The sequence below is a fragment of the Eremomyces bilateralis genome (genome assembly GCF_010015585.1).
Source record: "Eremomyces bilateralis CBS 781.70 unplaced genomic scaffold P152scaffold_9, whole genome shotgun sequence".
NCBI lineage: Eukaryota > Fungi > Ascomycota > Dothideomycetes > Eremomycetales > Eremomycetaceae > Eremomyces > Eremomyces bilateralis.
The window spans coordinates 317,085-330,425 of record NW_022985075.1 but is presented as its reverse complement, the minus strand read 5'-3'; the positions used below and the strand labels follow the sequence as shown (position 1 = coordinate 330,425).

Sequence of the window (13,341 nt, the reverse complement as noted above, 5' to 3'; positions counted from 1 at the left end):
CAGACACTTTATGCAAGTATCTCCCTGTAGAATGGCATCCTGAATTCCGAATATAATAGGAGATACCTCATGAGATAGGCAAATGAATATTGAACTGAAGGCAGGACTGGGGCTGGGATTCACATCAGATTATGTTACGTTACTTGACTGTTAACTACACGTTACAGTTACAGTTATGGTTATAAGGATGAGGCACCAAGGCACCAAGGCACCATTTGCACGTGACAGATGGTGTCTGTCACGTGCAAATTCGAGAAGCCAGTCACGTGCATCTCTCGGCGTATGCGGGCGTCTCTCACCAAATCTGCCCATTGTCACTTTCGGTCCAGTGCAACATCTCCGCCGTAAATACTTCGTCACTTTTCGTCCTCCGCCTCCTGGTATTTCTGGTGATATTCCGACTTTTACCATAACCGCCTTAGATTTGACTTTTGGAGGATCCGCTAGTTATTCAATTTGGAGGACTCTCTATCTACCCGACCCGTCCCCATACGAATTCCAATCCTCCTCCCTCCTACACTGGTCCCCTAACTGTTCGAGGCTCTGCACCCCACAACCTTAGGAGTCCACTACGGCACACCCCATACAACCGAATCGCCATCCAGTCCATCACCGCCAATCCCACTTCTTCGTCTTACTATTCGTTCGACACGCCATATCGGACTCTAGCTCCTGTCCAACTAAGCCATTTCAACGGGGTTTGTCTGCTACCTTTTGCCTCTACAATGTCTTCAGGCGGAGCCAAGAAAGGTACCTTCGCAACTACCCACCGACATGAGAAACGTATTGACATATTGCAGCTCCAGCCAACACCGCACCCAGGTATCCGGGACATGGACTCGTCGACCCATCAATCTACGACAGGCTCTTTACGGACGATGATAAGAAGCCAGTGAAGGACCTGAAGATCAAGAAACCTGCTCCAAAACAGACAAAACCAGGGAACTGGAAGGATACTGAAATCATTGGTATGTCCAAGACACTCCGATATTACTCTAGGCTATGGATGTGTGCTTACTTCGGGCTATCTAGAACCTGCAAGCAAGAAGTCTGACGCCAGCCGAGCAACCTCCCCTTTCATAAACCCTCCAGATGATCGTACGCTGGCCGCCTTTCCCAATGGCAGACCTTTGGATGACACCCCCGACATCGTCCAATGCAAACACTGCAAGAAACCCGTCGCCCGACTCTTCGCCCCTGCCCACATCCGCGACTGCCTAAAAAAGAAGCAAGAAAAACAGCAACGGAAGAAGGAAGCCAAGGAAGCCAAGGACGCCGCGGCCCGCAAGGAGAAAGGCGAAGACGACGATGCCGGTGAGAAAGGGAAAGGCGCCCGGAAAAGCGCGGTCAAGGCCAATGCTGACGAATCTGGAGCGAAGAAGGGGAAGAAGCGGAAGGCGGACGGGGATGCCGACAAGGGGCCCAACTCCAAGAAGAAGAAAAAGGACGAGCCCAAGGCCAAGGTGCCGAAGCCGAAGCAGCCTGTCGATGTCGAAAAGCAGTGCGGCGTTATCCTGCCCAACGGTGCGCAGTGTGCGAGGAGTCTCACGTGTAAGAGCCATTCGATGGGTGCCAAGCGGGGCGTGACGGGTCGGAGCATGCCGTATGATATGCTTCTCGCCCAATACCAGAAGAAGAACCAGGCCAAGCAGCAACGTGAGTTTTGGTTTCCGTCGACTATTACTCTCGCATCACTGACAACCAATTTAGGGGCCGCGATGGATGCCAACGCCCCTCTCGCCGACGAGTTCGACAACCAAGGCCCCGTCGACTCCGACGAAGAGAAGGAAGCCGTCCTCAACGCCTTCCGCCGCGCCCACCCCCGTCCGATCTACCAACCCGCCATCGTCGACATGAAGCGGAAATATCAATACAACCGCGTCAAAGAAATGCTGATCAACGCCCTGGGTGGCGCGCGAGGGTCCACGCTCTTCAACACGGCCCGGGACGACGAAAACGACGGGGGACAGGCGGGTGTGAATGAAGCAGCGTCGGGCACGGGGAGTGTTTATGATAGCCAGTCGCGGCGGCCGAGCGTGGGGATGAGCTCGGGAGGAGGGGCGTCGAGGCAGATTGCACCTCAGCCGTTGGCTCCAAGGAAGGCAAGTGTGTCCGGTGCGGTGGGTTCACATGTCTAGTGGGCGGGCTGGGGAGTTATTTGCGGTTATACCAGGATAAACAGACTGGTATGCCGATAGGATTTCAGCGAGGGGAGAAGAGGAAGCTGCCCATTATTGGATTGAGATACCCCCTCGACAAACAATGTCGAGACCTTCAGATCCGGTCTGGAAGGAGTTGCTACCACGGAGAGCAATATAGCAAAATACAATACAACCACTATTGACACCGCTACTTCTTAATTGCCTATATTTTGCTAATGTGTCCTTTGTATGCCATCTTCATCGCAATAGACAGCTGCTTACAATGGCTGGCGACATTTCATGTAACGACGTCATGTTCGGAAACAGCGCCGCTAGATCCACAGCTGACTCATGTGTTCCTGATGTCGATCAACGTCTGAGTCATTCCCACATGCCGGTGTCCCAGAATGTGTTCGGCAACGTCGAAGAATTGTCTGGACTCACTCTCCCATATCTCCTCTAAGGCTAGAATTTGCGTACTTTATAAACAATCATCTACATGTGTATTCAGCTAAATTTTCACCCTGATCATTGAGCGGATTTTCCTATGGCGTCACCGCAAAGTTCCAGGCAGGACGATTTGGTCCGGCGCCACCTCTACCGTTCAGTCTCTCATGGCCTGTTGGACATGTTCGTTGCTAACTCTGTCCAGTGTTTGATCTACCGAAGGAGCTCCTTGAGACGTTGACCTTGGCGTCCACATACACAGCAGTATCACCGACGACAGAATATCACCCGAAACCCAAAGCAGATCCCTTGAAATCGGAGGCGGCAGACCAAACAATCAAATCCACATCATGTGGACTCTGCAGCCAGACGTTCGCTAATCTACAGGAACAACGCGAACATGTTCGGTCGGACTATCATCGATATAATCTCAAGCGCAAAATCAAAGCCCAGCCTGCTATCACGGAGGCGGAATTCGACCGATTAATCGGGGATTTGGACGAAAGCATATCGGGAAGCGAGTCCGATGAGTCGGATGCAGAAGAGCAAGAGGAGGCGGACAAGACGCGGGATAATTTGAGTCTGTTGTTAAAGAAACAGGCGAAGATATCACCCGAGAGCAGCGAGGACTCCACGAATCATACCGTACGGTTAGGGAAACAGCCAGTGATATGGTTTTCGAGCAAGATTCTACCAGCGGACACCAAGCTCAGCGTCTATAGAGCTGTTTTCAGCCAGGCTGAGCAAGATGAGCCCTCACATCTAGTCGACACCATCCGCCGAAAGCAACTGGAGCCAAAACTTCCGCCCAAAAAACCGAAATCCTCAGCTACCCCGTCCTCTGCCGACTCTCCCACCTATTTCCTCTGCATGATCGGCGGCGGCCACTTCGCCGGCATGGTCGTGTCCCTCCGCCCCAAGCCCAGCGGCGCCAAAACCCACACCGGCGCCCCCGACCGCCACGCAACCGTCCTCGCGCACAAGACCTTCCACCGGTACACGACGCGCCGCAAACAAGGCGGCGGGCAATCCTCCAACGACGCCGCGAAAGGCGCAGCGCACTCTGCCGGGTCCTCGCTGCGCCGCTACAACGAAGCGGCGCTGATCGCCGAGATACGCGCGCTGCTGGTCGAGTGGAAGCCGATGATCGATGCGGCGGAGCTGCTGTTCGTGCGCGCGGCGGGGACGGCGAATCGCGCGACGCTGTTCGGGGAGCATCATGGGCAGGCGATCCGGAGGGATGATCCGAGGATACGTGGGTTTCCGTTTAGTACGCGGAGGGCGACGCAGGGGGAGTTGATGCGGGCGTTCGTGGAGGTGACAAAAGCGAAAGTGGCGAAAGTGGAGGAGGAACCCCATCGGGACCAGTTGGCGGGGCTCGGTGCGCCGCAACGGAAACAGTCACCGTCGAGGAAGCCGGCACCGGAGAAAAAGGTGTTGTCAGAAGAAGAGCAGATGCAGATGCATCACACGACACAGATCGCGTCATTGATTCGTCGTGCACGCGCGCCTGCTCTACTATCCTATCTCTCATCCAATTCTCTCGACGCGGATTACAACCTCCACCCCGACGTCGCCATCCCCGGCATCCCATCCCACCAGCGCGCTTCCCTCGCCGCACCGCTCCACCTCGCCTCCAAGCTCTCCATCCCCGCCATCGTATCAGCCCTCCTCGTCAAAGGCAACTCGAACCCCACCACCCGCAACGCCGACGGCAAAACCGCCGCCCAACTCGCCAGTGATCGCGCTACCAAAGACGCCTTTCGGATCGCACGCGCCGAGATCGGCGAGACGAAATGGAACTGGGACGCCGCGGCGGTGGGCGCTCCGCTGTCGAAAGCCGAGGTGGTAGCACAGGTGGCGCGGGAGAAGGCGGAGGCAGAGGCAGAGGAAACGGAGCGGCGAAAGGTGGAGATGGATCGGATTGAGCAGGAGCGGGAGGAGGAGGGGAGGCGGGAGAGGGAGAGGGAGGGGGCGCGGTGGGGGAGGGGGTCGACGGTGGCGGGGAAGGCAGTGGGGAAGATTGCGGCGGGGAGGAATCAGTCTGGGCAGGAGAGGAGGGAGGAGGAGATGAGGGGAATGGATGCGCAGATGAGGATGAGGGTGGAGCGGGAGAGGAGGGCGAGGGCTGCGGAGGAAAGGATGAGAAGGTTACAAGGGGATTCGTGACATATAACTACAATGTTCAAAGCGAAAAGACCAAGCAGAGGCTGAGTTTGGGACTATGATCAACGCGTCATATTTGGTTGGCAAAGCTCATATACACAGTGATAGCTTTTGGAAGCATTAAGAAAGGAATATTTGCGTCCTCGTCTCGTTCCGTATACAGCGCTCAACTATTATCTCTCACACTTATATCTTCCCGAGACCAACGCCAGCCTTCACTGTCCACGCCACAGCTTTCAATTCCGTCAGTTTATACTCGTACGGAGCTTTGGTGAAATTTCCCGTTTGCGTAATGTTAGTCGTCGCGGTACCGAAGTCGTTCTCTATCATTTGATCAGTCACCTATATCACTAGAAATCCATTTGAACGGAGTGGATCCACTCACCTGCGCCCAGATTCGCAAACCCATCAATCTCCGGATCACCGTCGGGGCTGGTGTTCGGGCTGTCGGCCGGAATCACCAGTCCATACGTGCTCAACGCCTCCTTCGTCTTCCCCGTGAACACGTTCCCCTCCACCAGCACCTGATTGTCCGACCGCGAGTGGATCGCCTGGTACAGGAAGTCCTCGTACAGATTGTTGTACACGTGCTGGTGCCCGAACCGGCCCGCGGGGCCGCGGGTGCCGGAATTCCTCCAGTAGTTGTGGTGGTACGTGATGTGAAGGTGGCCGAAGTCGACGTCGCGGAGATTATCCGCGTTGCCGATCAAAGAGGACTTCCAGTGGTCGTGGAAGTAGGTCCAGCTTACGGTGATCCAGTCGGAGGCGCGGACGATGTCGAGTTGGCCGTCCTGGTGTGGCTGTTAGTGGGGTTCGCTGTAGAAGCTAGATGACCAGACGTACGTAGAAATCAGGTCCAATTTCGGGTGAGATCCTGGATTCAAACTCGCAGTGGTCGACCCAGACTCGGGTGGTATTCTGGATAGTGACATCGTCATTATCTGGAACGTGCCCAACTTTCAAGTTCCGGATAATGACATTGGTTTGGCCGTTCACAGTAATACCGGCATTGACGATCGAGGCTCCACGCCCATGGCCAAGAATGGACTTGTTTGATCCGACCTTGAGGCGCTCGGTGAGGTTGTAATGTCCCTTCACCAAAACGACCTTCTTGTCGTCACCCTGGACAAGATCAGTTAAGACTTAAGAGGGAGTGTTGCGCTTGGAGCACCACTCACCGCCACCGCAGATCTCAATGCTTCTTCCGTGGAGACGGTGACCGTTGGTCCCCCTGCTCCTCCTGTGGTCTCGCCAAGAGGATTGTCCTTCCCAAACCCAACGAGTGGATATCGTTCTCCATCTCCATGGCCTCCGTCGCCTCCGTGGCCTCCGTGGCCTCCATCATCTCCATGTTCCCCATGGCCGTTACCTTTACCCTGTGGATGGGCGACACTCCAGCTGGTAAGTGCCACCAGGCACAGCGACACTAATTGACTTGTTTTCATATTGACGACGTTCTCTGACACGACAAGAGCGCAATTGAAAGACTGACTTGCTGCTCGAGGAGAGGAAAATGAAAGGACGCGGGAGGAATTTGAGGCAAGGAGATGCTGGCATCCATGACGAACCCGCAAACTATTATACAACTTTACTCAATTTCGTTTCAATTCAATTTCTTCCGGAGAGGATTAGAGCTTCGAACTCGGATGTACCCTGGAACTCTCCTCGTTGAAATTTCCCGGATATTAAACCTGGTCTGTGTTGATCCCTACCCGCATCCAGATGGTGCCTGGCAGAGCGCTGAGGTTCTTCCACCATTGGGATGACGAGGAAGAATGTTGGGTCTGTAAGTGTATACGGAACATGGATCGGCGTCATCAGGTACTCCGCAAGATGAAGACGTGTTTTCATGGATTATACGACGTTGACGTGATATGGTGAGTGATGAAGCTCGAACAAAGCTGCCATTTAATATCAAAAACAATATCTCAAGAAAGTTCGTTTCCGCGCGACAGGCGCTGCCGATAATCGGAGAGCTAGCATAAGTATGAATTATATATGCGTTGACATGAAAATCATATCGGAGCTTCAAAATAGAGAGACCGACGATACGGACGTATCGCCTCGACCCAAGGGGGCTCCGCAGAATTCGATTTTGACAACACGTGAAGGAACAGAAGGATTGCGAGATGTGGGGACGGGATTGAATTCCACCAGGACACAATTGAACCGAAAAGCCGTAATTGGAGCCTTTTATGAGATTACTCCAGACTAATGTATGTGCATGGCATATCGGCTAAGACAGTACAGCCGGATTTAGGGCCTGGTTGAATACTATCGCAGGCGACTCGCTTGTCTAACAAAAATGATCTACTTCGACGCAATGGCTTCCCGTTCAATACCGCTGACCGCTTCCCGCACAGCCGGACAGTAATGGTGCCTCAAAATCTCACCTTCCCACACGGTACTCGCAAACGGATTGCTGGCCTCCAGCTCCGGCTTCAGCGGATCAAAAACCCCATCACCTTTGCGTTCCTCTGTGTGCCACAACGGGGCGATCTTCCGTCCATGGGCCTTGAGGATCTGCGTCCCCAGACCGAGCATCGCCAGCGCGGACTTCTCGGGTAATTGCAGGGAGATGGTCAGCAACTGTTTGACGAACGCGGCGATGCGAACGGGCGGCACGGAGCGTAACGCAGTCTCAGGGATGAGGGTGGAGGAGAGGCACCGGATGAGCAGGACAATCGTCGTTTGGACGTTGACTTTGTCTTTGCGAGGACGGGAGGGAGTTTCGGAACCGGGGTCGTCTAGCCGGAAGGACTTGGAGCTGTACTCGATGTCTGCATCAAGTGAAACCGGGTACAAGGTTCGATAGAGATGTCCCACGAAGAAACTGAGGTCAAGTCCAAGAGATGAGGCTGAAGCCGAAGCATCTTGGCCTTCGAGGAGTGCGAACGCCGTGATCGAGCACAACAGCGACTCTCGGGTGGTATTTCTTACCGTGGCGGAGCTGACTGCCTTCTCTTCCTCATCTTCTTCGTTGTCATCCGCAGCAACCAAAGCCTCTCTCTGAGCGATCAGTTCCCGCAACACCTCCAGAATATCACCGAAGAAATCCTGGTTGATGAGATGCGCATATCGTGCGAGCCCTTCAAGAACCGCACCCATTAACCGTGATTCTCTCGTTTTCAAGATTCGGAAGTAGATGCCCAAGACAATCTTGAGCGTTTCGCCTTGCATCTTGTCACGATCTTCATGACTGACGGCAGCGTCCGCTTCCTTCATTTCATTATCGAGGGTCTTTTGCTGTTTCAACACCTTCCGTTCACGTTTTGTGCGAAACACCTCCTTCTGTCTCGGCTTCTTGCCATGTATTCTCCCCTCGTCGTCCTCCTTGTCGATCCTGGAGTTCGACGCCTTGGACGAGAATTCGGACAACAATCGTAGATGGAGAAACGTGTTGAGGATCTCCTCGTGAACGGCGTAGAACTTCCCTTTGATCATCTTGCTCAGCATCTGTACCGCCTCGAACGATTGATGGCCATCCTCGTCTTCTCGGAACAATTGCTCAAACGCATCTATGCACTTGTACCATTCCGCATCTTGACGCATCATGGCTACTTTCCGGGTCAGGATCCTGATGAGCTCCGAGCGGAAGTTGAAATGAGGAACGGAGACGAGCAAGATTGTCGAGCAGTGTATAGCCACGGCGGAAAGCGTACCCGCTGGCGTGTCCGACGCCGCTTGGGACCTTGACAGGCGGGTCAAGTCGTCGATGTATGCCTTATAGCCAGACATGAGCGACTGTTCGTACGCTCGCAACTTCCTGATATCCTTGGTGACCTTCTCTTTTCGTTCGGCCTCAGTAAGTGCTCGTATGCGGTAACCTGGAATCAAATCCTTGTATATCGACAACTGTGCCACGAGGACCAGCCGCTTCACATGTACATTGTCGGTCTCTCCTAATGCTGCCAGGGGCTTCAAGGATCCAATGTGCTCATCCGGATCTTCGTTGATCTGACTTGCAATCTTGGCCAATTCCTCCTTCGTTTGTAATATGAGCTGTTTCAACGGGATCTTTGGCTCCTCCGGAACGGTTTCCTCATCTTCTGACCCAGTCAGCACTCCTTCATCAGCATCTGGCAGATCCGATGATTCGCCTTCGGAAGCTGGTTCTGCATTGGGTTGGGCTACCCATCCCGAATCCGTCCGGATTGGCAGCCTCGCAGCTTTGTCCTTTTTCTTGAGAGCTCGCGGTCGCTGTTCGTAATCTTGTTCGGTGTTCCACAGGTTCGTGGCAAAGGAGAACGATGGGTCGCCAAGTTCATCAGGAAGGGAATCATGTGTCGTAGGTTTAGATGACTGCTTTGCGGCGCCATTGAGGCGTCTGCGCTTCGTTGATCGTGAAGACATAGTGCCGCTGTGTTATGGAGATGTTTTGTGAATCCTGTAGGACGATAAATTTGACGGCCTGAAGTTTGAGAGAGACTGATCCACACGCAGGGCCTTCACCACCTCAAAAGGGCAAAAGTTCGCGAGCTTATCGGTTAAACTTGCCCCAGTGCCTCCCCACCTAAATTTTCATGAGCAGAACCAGAAGATCGTGATGCGCCTTCGGAAGTCTGAACAACTTCACAGCACCCCGAAAGAATCTCAGACAATCGTAGTCCTATCGTTACAAGATGCGTCCCCTCACAGAATCCGAAACCCAAACCCTCTTCACCAAACTCGCCAACTACACCGGCCGATCCCTCACCAACCTCATCACCGAAACTATCACCACCCCCAACTCCAAAACACCCGACCGCCATGTGTTCCGCATCCAAGGCTGCCGCGTCTACTACGTGCGCGAATCGATCGCGAACCTTGCCACCAGCGTCGCGCGCGACAATCTCCTGTCGCTAGGGACCTGCATCGGGAAGTTCACCAAGACCGGAAAGTTCAGGCTGCATGTCACGGCGCTCGATATCATTGCGCCGCATGCGCGATATAAGGTGTGGGTCAAGCCGAACGGAGAGATGCCATTTTTGTATGGGGGGAATGTGTTGAAGGCGCATGTTGGGCGGTGGAGTGAGGATTGTCCGGAGCACCAGGGGGTGGTGGTGATGGCGATGAATGATACGCCATTGGTAAGTCGTTCTTCACGCTCAGGTTTCTTAGGGAATGGGTATTAACTATGATAGGGCTTCGGTGTCACCGCGAAGGCGACGGCGGATGCGCGTCGTTTAGACCCCACGGGCATCGTGACATTCAGACAAGCGGATAATGGCGAATACCTAAGAGACGAGGACACTCTGTTCGCGACTTGAACCATCTAACCCCGAGTTACCCGTACTTATATTCAAACGGTTCGATTCGGTGTCACACCACACCGTCGGAAGTGTCCCAACGACACCCCTCTGAAGCGGGCACGCCAGCCATGCTATATCTTACCAGGACGTACCTGGAAGCACCGCGCCTGGAACTAGATAGAGAACCTGGAATCGACGTTTTGAGGCGAATCATTACCTCGTGTGGGAGACAGATCAGCACAAGTCAGAGGAAGTGGAGCATCGCATTGTAATAGACCGCTGAATTTAGAATGCACTTGCTAGCTCTAAGAGACGCATTGCATTTTCATAACCGTACCCTATCCCTTTCATAATCGTGATTCGCCGTAACTCGACCCTTCGCGTGTAGTGGTCCCACGCCTAATATCCCCCGGTGCCCTCCGTCCTTCCATGTATTATCAACCCTCCAGCAGCAAATCCATGCGTTCCATGCCGCTGACATGGAGAGTGCCTTCAGTCGACGCTGTTCAACCCCTCGTTCGGAGCAGCTGCCGCCGTAGCTTCTTCCGAGCTTGCTCTGACCTTCCCATCCTGCGCAGAGAAAGCTTCAGTCCCATCTCTATCACCCTCGGCAGACGCATCGGTGTCGAAGCCAGAAGTGAAAACTCGTACCTATCTTATCTGTCAGTAACTAGGTTACTCGTCACGTTGGAAGTGTGATGGTGTGGTTAGAACGTACCCTCCGCTTGATGGAACGACGGCAAACCGGACACTGGTTCTTTCCCAGGAGCATAGTCCTATCGGTGTCGCGGGTCTTGTACATCAGCTTCGCGCACCACTGGCAAAGAACAAGGTGACCGCAGGGTAGTAGAACGATATCCGCCATCTGCGTGAGGCAGACACGGCAGCAGAGCGTCACGGTCATCTGCTCATCGGACTTTGGGGGCGGTCGGGCCTTGTCGTCGTCGAGTCCCAGGACCGGTGCGCTGGAGGTAGTATCGTGTCGACGATTTAGGTCGCGCTGTTGCCGATATATCTCCAGGTATTGCTGCATCCACTGGTCGGAAATGCCGTTAAGGCCGTCACCGTACTGCCGAAGCAGCTCAGATTGTCGCGTAAGCTCGGCAGACCCAGCCGTTCGCTCCGACAGCCTGTTCTGCAACTCTCGTCGACGGGCATCCAGGGTAGCAAATGCTTCGACTCCTTCTCGGTTGAGGATGGTTGTGGTGGTTGAGGTCACGCTGGAGGGAGTAGCGGAGGTAGGATCAGAGGTCACGTTAGGGGTGGCACTCGAGGCGGCATTGGAGATTACACTTGAAGTGCTCCCGGACGCAGCAATCCGCGCGCGACGCATGCTCGCAAACAAAGGGCGATGGTCAAGGGCGGGCATTGCTGGGATATCAGCGGCTCGTGAAGGAGTGACAGTTGATGAACCGAGGAAGTTCTCCGCCCTCGCATCCAACCGTTCGATCATTCGGGCGATTTCATCGTAGCCAACTCGAGGGTCGAATGGATTAGGACCGTGGGTAGTCGCTGCCCCATTGCCCGTGTTGGAGGCATTGGTGACGGCAGAAGTTGACGGAGGCGTTGCAGCTTGAGTGTTAGTTGGTGAAGTCGATGGTTCACCGTCCTGACGTTGCGCTTCAGCATCTTGGTATCGAGCATATGCCCTAGAAAACATATCCGTAATCGGACTCACGTAAGTATCCGACTGTACATCTTCACGCGTGCCGAAGACACGTGCCATCTGCTGCTGGTTGCGGTCGGGTTGAACAGTGGCTATTTCCAGCCGGTTCATGGCTTCATTCAACTGGTCGGAATCCATCTCGGATGGGTTCAGTTGTTCGATTACCTGCTCAATATCGGGGAAGGCGGCCGTGATGGATATGGAATGGCGTAAAGACTGAGAGCGACTGAGGAGTGATGTTAACCGCTGACGGAGCTGGCGGAGATGGCGGTCTTCTCGGCGAGAGGGGTGATTTACACCGTCGTTGGTTGTAGTGTTGGGATTCATGGAATGTTGAGCGGCAGACGAGCTGTTGTGGGAAGAAGGTTGTCCAGAAGATGTTGAAGTGTTAGTGCCTGAGGTTTGAGGGTGTGATTCACCATCGGCTTCTAACATCAGCTGGTCAAGTGTATCTTCGATTGAAACGCTCGGTTCTTCCGCGGCATTGATAATTTGATCTTGGTGAAGATCCGGTCGAGGTGCATCCATGTTGACGTTATGTCGTGCAGTATGAATTTCTGCTAGAGTTCGTGGAAGAAGTCCAGGAGAAACGTCTTCTAAGGATTCCCCAAGGATTGGATGGCGGGTTTGGTCTCCGTTTGGACCGGTTCTCACACTGTATCCCTGGTGAAATTCGAACCATGCAGTCAAGAACTCGGATTGATCGGGGTATTCTGGAATCCTTGATAGACTTGGGGTCACTCGAGGATGGGCGGCAGCAACTCGGTTTTCCCAAAAGACTATGTGAAGACATCAGTAAGCGAAACCATCATCACATGAGTTGATAGCTGATTAACGAGAAGTGTGCCTAGAGGGGTCCATGCAGGCTGAGTGTATTAACTGGTGCTCAAAGATATATTTCACATGAGCTGGCTGGGACGGCTGATAAGTATTCATGGAGCGATGCAAGCTCGATCCTACTGGTGTACTGGGATCGATCCTCTTGATGATGGCATTCAACCAAGAACTGCCTAGTTTATCTGACTTGTCAAACCGATCAATGCCTCCATGCGGCAGTCGGGCAAGTGAGCAATGGAGCCAGGCCTAGGAACGCAGTCGACCGGGAAGGAAATCAATGTGAAGGAGAAGTGCATGGAACAAGGTACCGGATAGGAGAAACGCTATGTATCAACTGATTACCCTCATATGGCGTGGCACGAACGTCAACCCGACTCCCATCCACGCTCGAGTGTCATCCATCCTATGGTGCGGACGATATCCTGAGCAATACCGGGCATGGGAACGAACAGAACGGCAGTCAAGGGATCGATGCTGAGAATAGTTCGCGACTAACCTTTACAAAACCAACAGTAATTCTGCCACCGCGTCCCTCGGTAGACGAATCCCACCCCATCCACGTAGATGCGGTATGATCCCGCATGGGGTCGCCGGTCGTCACAGGCGCAGCATCGCGGCGTCGCGGTAAGTCGGCAGGAGGAGGGGAGTTTATGAGGGCAATGTTCCTCGAGGCGAGGGAGACCGGCGGTCAATGTGCCCATGATGACTAGATTGCCTTCTATAAACAGTCCGAGATTCTTGCTCCGACGAAGCAATTAGATGATGGGCCAGGTCATCACCGGATAACCGTAGAGCCGAGCAAGAGCCTCAGGTGTCGAATTTGACTCTATTATGAAAAATCCAAAGCCCCGAG

General features: G+C 53.8%; 7 protein-coding genes across 7 annotated transcripts; 3 read left to right on the top strand and 4 right to left on the bottom strand.

The window, feature by feature from the left end:
* The first annotated feature begins 331 nt into the window (after window positions 1-331).
* On the top strand, window positions 332-2,351 carry P152DRAFT_458384 (SCA7-domain-containing protein). Its single transcript, XM_033679446.1, has 4 exons — window positions 332-750; window positions 801-968; window positions 1,033-1,656; window positions 1,711-2,351. The coding sequence occupies exons 1-4, from the start codon at window positions 726-728 to the stop codon at window positions 2,136-2,138; spliced, it is 1,245 nt and encodes a 414-aa protein (XP_033534180.1). The 5' UTR covers window positions 332-725; the 3' UTR covers window positions 2,139-2,351.
* A 222-nt stretch (window positions 2,352-2,573) lies between these two features.
* Window positions 2,574-4,932, top strand: P152DRAFT_435795 (uncharacterized protein). Its single transcript, XM_033677537.1, has 2 exons — window positions 2,574-2,743; window positions 2,794-4,932. The coding sequence occupies exons 1-2, from the start codon at window positions 2,689-2,691 to the stop codon at window positions 4,755-4,757; spliced, it is 2,019 nt and encodes a 672-aa protein (XP_033534179.1). The 5' UTR covers window positions 2,574-2,688; the 3' UTR covers window positions 4,758-4,932.
* P152DRAFT_482047 (polysaccharide lyase family 1 protein) lies at window positions 4,621-6,484 on the bottom strand. Its single transcript, XM_033681861.1, has 4 exons — window positions 5,933-6,484; window positions 5,598-5,876; window positions 5,140-5,545; window positions 4,621-5,077 (listed from the first exon to the last, which is right to left on the bottom strand). Exons 1-4 carry the CDS (start codon window positions 6,197-6,199, stop codon window positions 4,941-4,943), a joined length of 1,089 nt encoding a protein of 362 aa, XP_033534178.1. The 5' UTR covers window positions 6,200-6,484; the 3' UTR covers window positions 4,621-4,940.
* A 123-nt stretch (window positions 6,485-6,607) lies between these two features.
* Window positions 6,608-9,162, bottom strand: P152DRAFT_458383 (nucleolar complex-associated protein 3). The gene has a single exon (XM_033679445.1). The coding sequence runs from the start codon at window positions 9,105-9,107 to the stop codon at window positions 7,065-7,067; it is 2,043 nt and encodes a 680-aa protein (XP_033534177.1). The 5' UTR covers window positions 9,108-9,162; the 3' UTR covers window positions 6,608-7,064.
* A 189-nt stretch (window positions 9,163-9,351) lies between these two features.
* On the top strand, window positions 9,352-9,973 carry P152DRAFT_458382 (putative 60S ribosome biogenesis protein Nip7). The gene has a single exon (XM_033679444.1). The coding sequence runs from the start codon at window positions 9,377-9,379 to the stop codon at window positions 9,866-9,868; it is 492 nt and encodes a 163-aa protein (XP_033534176.1). The 5' UTR covers window positions 9,352-9,376; the 3' UTR covers window positions 9,869-9,973.
* A 724-nt stretch (window positions 9,974-10,697) lies between these two features.
* P152DRAFT_377113 (uncharacterized protein) lies at window positions 10,698-10,952 on the bottom strand (the record flags this gene model as incomplete). Its single annotated transcript, XM_033675644.1, has 1 exon — window positions 10,698-10,952. A coding segment is annotated over one exon (255 nt), but the record flags the coding sequence as incomplete, so codon positions are not given.
* Window positions 10,953-11,570: 618 nt separating this feature from the next.
* On the bottom strand, window positions 11,571-13,189 carry P152DRAFT_369335 (uncharacterized protein; the record flags this gene model as incomplete). The annotated part of the gene is made up of 3 exons (XM_033675480.1): window positions 11,571-11,743; window positions 11,951-12,430; window positions 12,985-13,189. Coding segments are annotated over 3 exons (858 nt in total), but the record flags the coding sequence as incomplete, so codon positions are not given.
* Between the last annotated feature and the right edge of the window lie 152 nt (window positions 13,190-13,341).